The sequence below is a fragment of the Galdieria sulphuraria genome, assembly GCF_000341285.1.
Source record: "Galdieria sulphuraria unplaced genomic scaffold scaf_74, whole genome shotgun sequence".
NCBI lineage: Eukaryota > Rhodophyta > Bangiophyceae > Galdieriales > Galdieriaceae > Galdieria > Galdieria sulphuraria.
In genome coordinates, this window is record NW_005178401.1 from 33,938 (window position 1) to 43,083 (window position 9,146).

The following is a 9,146-nucleotide window of genomic DNA, read 5'->3' on the forward strand; positions in this document are numbered from 1 at the left end:
ACAATAATCCATATTTCATCTATAAGAAAATTTTTGAGTTTCTGTAGCAATGTCAACACAAAATAATATTTACCTGTTGAAGTTCGTTTGCTTTGAGATGAACCTTCGCTTGCCAAAGTTGGGGTCCCACCCGTGGCTGACTTGTAATTGGAAATGAAATACTTGGACTATTCTCTTTGCTGATGTACAAAGGTATACTACTCCACTTGGAGTCGAATGCAGCATGAACAGTTTCGAGTTTGCCACTGGGACTTAACAACTGGAAACACATTATGGGATGAGAAAAAATTCCTTTTCTTTCCTGTTCCATTCTGCCATTTTCCCATAGCTGAAACTCTCCCTTAATAAGACCAAGAGAGCAAACCAAAATAGCAAGCTCGAATTTGTAAGTTCCATCCTTGTCCGCTGCAATTTGCATGGGGGCGAAATCTTCTAAATCGAAGGATTTGGAAAATCCAGACCTTCTTCCTGTAAATCTCTCATCATAGCATGGACTCCTACAAGATCCTACATATTTACGGTTTAAAAAGACGTGAACATAGTCAGCAGCTTCCAATTCCATATGGATTTTCAGACAATGGGGCGTATTTTCTCCTTTAAACGGGCAATAAATGGTACCAACGCCTGTATACCACATATAATCAGTTTCATCCTGAGTTATATGTAACATATCAGGAATATGCGGAAATGAAAATTCGAAGTGTTCTTTGTCTTTCTTTTCCTTGCTGGGAATTGGAATTTGCATAGTCTTCCATTCGTTGCATACATAGTCTAGTCGATGGTAACTTTTCTGAGAAACGTTGTAACTATTTTGAGAAGAATCAAATACTTCTTCATGATTAAGATAAATTTTCACCGATAACGGCTTGAGACAAACTGCCCTCTCTGCGACTATCACATATGACTGCGAACGTTGATCATTGCATACGAAACTACATTCATCTCCCGACTCTATATCTTTCCAACGATACACATTCACATTTGGAGTCAATTTTTGGACCTCTGGTTCATCTTGCGATAGAAGAATATATTCCAAATTGGAAAGACAGTGGTTTAGTTGCTTCAATCGTTCGAACTTCTCAGTAGGTCGACCGTAAGAATCCACCGGAGCATCGAAATCATATCCTGTGGTTTGTCCGTACATTGCCAAATTCCCAAAATGGGTACCTCCGTGAAACATATAATAGTTCATGCCAGATCCTCCTTGAGCTATAAATCTAGCAGCTGCATAAATAACATCCTAAAAAAGAATAATGACTGTTTATCAAAAGTTATAGATTGAGAAACTTACATCTACTGGCCTTTGTCGTTGTGCACCTCGCCAAATATTATACCTATTCATCAGTGAATGTAAAATTTCACATCATTGGTCATAGCCTTACCAGCCAATCCAAAATTCTGTCCATAGAAGAGGTTGATGAGGCTTGAGAGCTTTCAACGAATCAATTCTTCTATGTCCGTAAAAGTCATTGATTGTTTCAATAGATTTATCAATGCTCGCAACACGAAAGTATTCACTGTCTTTACTTGTCAGCCATTCTGAAGCACCTTCTGAGCTTTTGCACATAATCAGAGGTACTCCAGGCGTCTCACTCTATTACAGAGAAGAGCCTTAAGTTCTGCAACAATAGTAAGTCAAGATACTTACCCTTATATAGCTCATAGCACCAGTGTAAATACTTTTGACCTGCTGCACCATATATCGAGCTAACGATATCATATTCGTTTTCAATTTGAACCAATATAATGGGTCCTCCCTTTTGATGATAGAGTTTATTTTCTTTAAGCATTCGATTGATATCAGTCAGCCAGCGTTTCATCTCTTTCATGAAGGGTTCGTTATAGGTTCGGAATTCAATACCTATTTTCGATTATTTTGGATAATTTTATTCTTCAACCATTCTTATTTTACCTGGAATCTCTCTAAGCCAGTACGGGAATCCTCCATAACTAGTTTCCGCACAAATATATGGGCCCATACGTAAGATAACTTTGAGTCCTCTTTCCTGAGCCAACTGGAGAAATCGAAAAATGTTTCCTTCCCTTTCAAAGTGATACACTCCCTTTTTCTTTTCATGGACGTTCCAAAAAATATCTAAATCAATCTTGGTTAGAATCAACTCAAACTTTCACATTTGGACAAGCTTACAAACTTCTAAACAATTTAGACCGCAGTCCTTTGCTAGCTCCAGAGCCTGGGGCCAATGTTCATAATGAATCTTGGGATAGTGATAACTTCCACAGTAGAGAATAGTTCTTTTCCCATCAATCACAACGGCTCTTTTATCAAAGGTAACTTGAGCAGTTGACATAAGAGTCTCCTGGCTACAATGGAAATAACAAATCTTCCTCCACAAAGGAAAGCGAGATTTCCATTTGAAGGCTAATCGCTTTTGATGTCCTTTGGACCAGTCACGATTTCAAGGAATTTCAACAGAAACCCACGATATACATAATGAAATTCCAGCAGAAACTAACAATACTCTCCTTGTAGCCATAATAACAAATACATTTTCACAATTTCATAACATCAAGTTTCACTCACAATTCAATACTCGGAGTCATTTTCAACTTGTCTGCAGGATTCTAAAGCAGCCTCAAAACTATAGTCTATGGGACAAGTCATGAAACGGATAAATGTCAACATCTTCTACTGGAAAATTTCTACGCTCATTGCTCATTTCAAAGCATTCATAAACGAGTCCAATGTACAAAGTTGCCACTCTGTTTGCTATCCTTCCTTCTCGAACTTGTCTCATCGACAATATCCATCTCTGTTTTTTAAAATGGCTCTAAAGTCTACGGTATTCTTCAAGTTGTGAATACATATAATGGCTTTGCGAAATGATTTCATTAGTACTGAGAAGGTGAACTTGAATGATGACGCAGTAATATCGGAAACCAATACCAAAATAAATGACAAAGACTGCATTGAGGAAAATGAAAAGGATGAAGGTGTCACTAATTTGTTACGATTCTTTTTGTTTGTTACATGTTGGGGGTCAACAATGATGGGTATGGATCTTGGTCTCACTGGAGGAGCAGCGCTTTATGTTGAACCTGCCTTGCATATCTCCAGTAATGAATGGTCATGGATAGCTTCAGGAGCTGGCTGGGGTTGTGTCATCGGTTCTATTCTGTGAGTTGTATCAACTGAATTGCGAACAATATAAGCTGACAGTTGCTTTAGTGCCACCCCTTTGAGTTTTATTGTGGGACGTAAGCCAGTTCTTATTACTTCTTCTCTTTTATATATGGCTGGTGTTGTGGTTGCTGCATCCTCCTTCTCATGGGGTCAGCTTCTTGCCGGCAGACTAATTATGGGTGTCGGAATTGGAACCGAAGCAATGACTATTCCTATGTATATCTCTGAAGTCGAAGTCGCATCGTGGAGGCCATCTTAACATTTTTAACTCTCTACAAGCTTTAGGAACATTTCTCGCTTGGGTAGTCTCTTCCATATTTCTTAATGTGCATCCTGGGTCATGGAGATATATTTTGGGATCTGGCTTTGTTGGTCCATTTATTCAACTCATTGGTCTGTTATTTCTTCCAGAAAGTCCTCGATTTCTCATGCTTAAGAGAAAACCTGAACTGGCCAGGAAAAGCTGGAGGAAATACAGAAGAGAAACTCCTTTATCTGAAAGAGACTATCGTGAAATGGTGATCAGACTTGAAGAAGAATTGTCTTGCCAAATAGACTTTGTTTCTGCTATCAAAGAAATAGTTACTGATTCAAAGAGACGTGCAACTTTCATAGTTGGTGGAGTATTAGCGGTATCTCAACAATGGAATGGTGCATCCTCTGTAGGCTACTACATGGCTATCTTGTTGAAATCACTTGGCTTAACCAATCATGAGGCAGACTATGTTCAGATGCCAATTGGATTCTGGAGCTTTTGTTGGACCCTTCCAGCTTACTATTGGCTCGACCGATATGGAAGAAGAACCATGCTACTAATAAGCTTCCCCATTTTCATGATTGGAGAACTCATAGCTGGCTCCAGTATCTATGTCACCAATACAAATCAACGAGCAGCAGGATTTATTATAGGCATGCTCATTTTCTATCTTGGCTTTCAAATAGGAATATCTCCCGTTGCATGGGTCACTAATGGTGAAATCTATGAGCTTCACTTACGCAACTATGGCATGGCTTGGGCTTCTGCTTTGCTTCTAGGCTCGCTAGCCCTCTCTACTCTTTTATTCTCAAAGCAAGTAGCTGCTTTCACTATCCAAGGTACATTTTATTTCTACGTTGGTGTTTCTGTATTATTCTGGATATTCCACTTTATGTTTCTTCCGGAAACCAAAGGCTTGCAATTGGAAGATATAAGAGACCTGTTTAGAAAAGGCCTGCTCGGTTTGGTTAAAAAGCATCTTCATGAGGCCAAAGAAGCGTTCCATTACTATGTTCTTCGTAAGCATAATGGAAAGAAGACTCGATCAGATTCCAGTGAAACTTAAGACTAACGAAGCATGTTGTTCTCTTTGCTTGCTTTCTCGTCTTTCTCGTTGTGTTGCATTTGCTTTATGATTTAGTTAATAAACAATAAAACATGGAAAGTAGATGAATCTTTCTTATCTGGGTGCATCTTCTTTGTTGATAAAGAAAATATTCAAACATAAATTTTCGAAGTTACACAATAGCGAACTGTTAATGATCCTAGTCTGAATGGGCACACAAACCTAACTAAAATTGGCAGACACTTGGAAACTGTTGAGTGTATGACGACTAATCAATTTGGTTTATAAAAACGAGTGTTTTGCTTCTCAGTGGCACTTTGAAGTATTAATATGAGCAAAGAACTTTTATAGTAAACAAAAGATAGAAATGGAAATAAATCAACGACTGAATATATTGTACTAGAAGCATTACTAGAACAGAAAAAGGTATCGCAAGTCAATGAGCATTTTGCAAGTTTGTCGTGCCACATTATCAACATACACTAGTAGTGTTTTAGACATTCCCAAAAGCAGTCATGAATTCAGAGCCATGAACAGGAAGTATGTCTACAAAACTCTGCATACTCGCAGAGACCGTAACCATAGTATGGGCAAAAACCACTAGGACAGACGGTTTTGTTATATCGTTGAACAGCTGCCTCTGCTATTGAGTTTTGTACGAGAAATTTCAATCTTGTCTTTGTGTCGTTTGAGAACGACCACTTGAGTTTGTCTCAATTGTTCGACTTTGACTTGCATCGTTATAGTCTCTTTGAAGATCTTTGTCTAACGTCAAGCAAATGTTTCTCGTTCACTTTCTTTTACAAAGTAGATGTCTTTGTTGTCTCCAAGCCACTTGAAAATTTCTCTGAGAGTTTTTTTACAAGCTTGAAGAAAAGAGAGGATTCTTGTACTCTTTGAAGAATTGTACGCGATAGTAACAGAAAGAATCGTATAAAGAATGTAGGATGTGCACTTGGAAAAATCAAAACTTGGAAACTGTATAACTCGTGACTCCAAAACCTTACTTGCAAGTTGGACTTCGAGTGCTTGGATATATTTTTGAAACTCACTGTTTATTAAAAAACGTTTTCAAGTGTCGGTAGAAAAGGGTCGCCAATTTTATTGTGTCTGAGGTTGTCAGTTCCTTTCCCACATTAGTAAAGAAAGTCAAGATACTTGAAATGCCACATATGTAAAGTAGGAAACAAAAGGTTTGAAATTGTGAGACAAACATTATTTTAGTATAACAGTCAAAATGCCATAAAGATGGCATGTTTACAAGCAGAAAATCCAATGCTACAATGGCATTCATTGAATAGATATTTTGTCTATTTTCAATTAGTCAAAATACACAAATTTTTTTTCTGAACGGTTGCTTTCACTTATAGTGTATCTACACAAACTTTCTCTTTTATGTGGCAATATTCTTCATACTATGATCCAATCAATGGCAACGTAGCCAAGGTCTTGCTATGTAGAAGTGTTGAACAGGAATATTGTCCGAAAAAAGAGAATCAAGTTTGCTGGCATTCTTCATAAATGATCCCACACTAGTTGAAAATCTTGTAAATATTCTGGTTCTACTGTTATACAATAAGAAAAGAAGTCACAACAGGGAATTCACTACTAAGGATATTATTTCCGCAACAACTCTCAGGTCATCGCAAGAGGCATCACAATTCAGTGTACAGTTCACTACACTATCCTTAGTATTTAACATAATAGTTGTCGTAGAAACTCATTTGAATGATATCAACGCTTCTCAGACAAGTTATTATAGTTTCTCCATCGAAGAATAAACTGTTGCAGAAAGTGATCTTATTGTTTTTCCAATTTCAAGCCACGCAGTTCTCTATTATTTAGTCTGTTTCCTTTTCAGCAGTATTCTCTGAAACTACTGGATAAATACACAAAGTATATATTGCCATAGCTCAAGCGTCGTATCACAAATGTAAAGTTCAATCAATACCACTCTCGCTATTTGGAAGATAAAAAAATTTCTTAAGACTTTGTTTGGACTTGAGAACTTAGATCAACCAGCCTTTTGCAAGCATTTTCCAATAAAACCATGTTAAGTGTTTCATCTCCTCTTCAAGAAACTCATGGATGCCACGAAGAATCAAAATAACGTCTCTAGGAGCTATACCAAAGATTAATAAAGTAGAGTCGTCCAAATGTGAAAAGCTTCTTGGACTAAACACTCGCAGTTGACGTGCATAGCGCTCAATAAACGAAGCTTGCGTGAAGCCATAACGTTCTCTTAGAAAAGTATTCCAATCAAATGACGAAGACAAAGAACTCGATGCTGCAGCCCCTTGTTCTCCTCGTGTATCTCCTTCTTCCACTTGCACAGCACTTTGAAAACCTTCCATTTGCATCCTATTCTCATCATTTGTTCTCGGTCTTATATTTCAAGACACTCTTGAAGTAACATTTGATTGTTCAGCTTCCAAAGATGAAACATATTCATTGGACATCGATTCAAATAAGTTTTACATCATACTGAAAAGTATTTACTGAACTCGTCTCGGCTTGCCTTGTCAATTTTCCTCAAAATATCGAAATTTTCTCTTCCAAAGAATCGTTCAAGGTTCTTTTGGGAAACAATTACCAACTGCAGGCATGATCGACTACTTTCATTCAAAATTGACCCTGCAGAATGTTCAGTAACCAAATAACTTGCATCTTCAACAGAGAAAAAAACAGATCGATCATAATTAGTATATGCTATCACCACAAACTGAAAACAAAGTTGAACAGATGAACAAGATTCGTAATTCAAAACGGAAACAACTTCCTTCAAAAATTTTTTGGCTTCCTCCTCAATATCTCTCTTCGAAAATTCACTTTTGTGATAAAATTTGAATGAAAATCCAACAACATAACGTGTTTGTCCATTATGGAATACAACATATGCATCAGGGCCACTCGAATTGCCCTCCTTTGGAACAAAAATACCACAACGTTGTAAATATTTTCCATAATGATCAGAAAATGAATCAGAGACATCTCTCAAGATGGGTATATCATTAGATTTTGTTGATTCCATAGAATAAGAAACATTGTCCTGTTCAATAAAAGAGCCCTCGAAAATTCCTGGAATAGCAGAATGTACGATAGGCGAGGAATTAGAATGAAGAAAAGTTAATAAGCGAAAGCGAAAGATCTTCATAAATACAAATTCAAAGAAGACTCCCTTTGCTGTTGAAGTGTCGGGAATATAACTAAACGGAATAAAGAAAAGAGTTCAGTAGCCTCACGGAAAAAGTTATAGTTGCTATGAGCTCTCAATATAAATTCACAACAACCAATCTTGAATTCGGTCCCCATATCAACCCCGTCAGTTTCACAAATTTCAAAGTAAAACCCAAAAGTTGCAACCAAGTCCATCAAATAAGTTCTCGTTCCACATAGAGTAATTACAAAGTCAATTGGAAAAATTGTTCCGAGCTGATAATTCAAAAAGACAAATTCATATCGAAGAAGGGTTGCGGAATCTAGTATCTCTGGAATAATAAACGTTAACGAATGTAGTAGTAAAGACCGGAAGACACCATCTAACAAAACTTCCATATTGTCGTTGTTGATAGCAGGTTGCGACAAATCTGCAACTTTCCGTACTAGGGCAAGTAAAGTATTCCTTACAATCAACGGGATACCCCCTGTCTTCTTTTTTCAACAATTCTACGAATCGATGTCGTAAATCATCAGAGGGCAATAACCAGTCCTTCAAGGACTTTCCATCATAAGTTGCCAGCTCAATATATTCGTTAATATCATGGAGATTAAAGGGATTCAGCCGCAACATATGGAGACTCACTCTACTGGAGCGAGTATCAGACAAGGGCGAGATTTCAGCAGTTCGACCTGCCAAATAGACAATTACCTTTCCTATAATCAACAAATCACGTAAAATGCGGAAGAAGTTCCGAAAAGGTACATATTTTGGGTCAGACTCGATGAACTGTTCCTCGCCGAGTTCACTATAGTATTTAGTGAGGTAACTCAGGTGGCTAAGTTCGTCTATCATCAAAAATAAATATTGTTTCTGAAATTGTTCGAGAAGATAATCTATGGCATCGTCCAAGTTGAGTTCCCTGATTATCGTTGAAGCAACGTGTGCGGCATCTTTTCTTCTTCCATTTTGTCGATAAGCGTTCAAAATTATATTATATAACAAAGCCTATAGAAACCTTGGAAAAGGAGCGCGAAAAAAGCTCTCTCTTAGTTCTAAGATAACTGACAAAGTTTGTTCCGCAAAGTGTTTCCAAGGCACCTTCAACGCACTCGGTTGGGGGTTATCGTTTGAACTGTGTAGTTGTTGAAAAGTCTGTGCATTGGAACACTCACGCTCTGCAAAAATATTCAAATAGGCCAAAAAGTTTTGGCCTAGAAATGTTTTGCCGGCTCCATAAATATGCGGCGCAAAACAGCAAGCCGGGCGATTGAACGAAGGCCCACCGTACGCCTTCTCCGAGAACTGAAAAAGAAACGTCTGTATAATTGTCCTGACGTCCTCTTCCCTATCAATTTGTGGTTCTTTTAAGTGGTATATTGGTTGCATTATTCAAAGACTGATACAACTCGAAACTTTCAACAACGAATGACCTAAACACAAATTGTAAATTGGACAAATTGATAATGTTTTTCAAGAGTTTCCAGGGCGGCTATACAGTTACTTTGGATATCTTTAAGTT

At 37.6% G+C, this 9,146-nt stretch overlaps 3 protein-coding genes across 3 annotated transcripts; 1 reads left to right on the top strand and 2 right to left on the bottom strand.

Annotated features, from left to right (window-relative positions):
- Window positions 1–28: 28 nt before the first annotated feature.
- Window positions 29–2,343, bottom strand: Gasu_61020 (beta-galactosidase). The gene is made up of 6 exons (XM_005702723.1): window positions 2,150–2,343; window positions 1,913–2,095; window positions 1,649–1,861; window positions 1,383–1,551; window positions 1,292–1,334; window positions 29–1,240 (listed from the first exon to the last, which is right to left on the bottom strand). The coding sequence occupies exons 1-6, from the start codon at window positions 2,310–2,312 to the stop codon at window positions 53–55; spliced, it is 1,959 nt and encodes a 652-aa protein (XP_005702780.1). The 5' UTR covers window positions 2,313–2,343; the 3' UTR covers window positions 29–52.
- Window positions 2,344–2,813: 470 nt separating this feature from the next.
- Window positions 2,814–4,565, top strand: Gasu_61030 (MFS transporter, SP family, sugar:H+ symporter). The gene is made up of 3 exons (XM_005702724.1): window positions 2,814–3,139; window positions 3,191–3,388; window positions 3,492–4,565. Exons 1-3 carry the CDS (start codon window positions 2,832–2,834, stop codon window positions 4,465–4,467), a joined length of 1,482 nt encoding a protein of 493 aa, XP_005702781.1. The 5' UTR covers window positions 2,814–2,831; the 3' UTR covers window positions 4,468–4,565.
- A 2,334-nt stretch (window positions 4,566–6,899) lies between these two features.
- Gasu_61040 (archaeal ATPase) lies at window positions 6,900–9,103 on the bottom strand (the record flags this gene model as incomplete). The annotated part of the gene is made up of 3 exons (XM_005702725.1): window positions 6,900–7,673; window positions 8,109–8,585; window positions 8,643–9,103. 3 exons carry the CDS (start codon window positions 9,011–9,013, stop codon window positions 6,947–6,949), a joined length of 1,575 nt encoding a protein of 524 aa, XP_005702782.1. The 3' UTR covers window positions 6,900–6,946.
- Window positions 9,104–9,146: the final 43 nt, after the last annotated feature.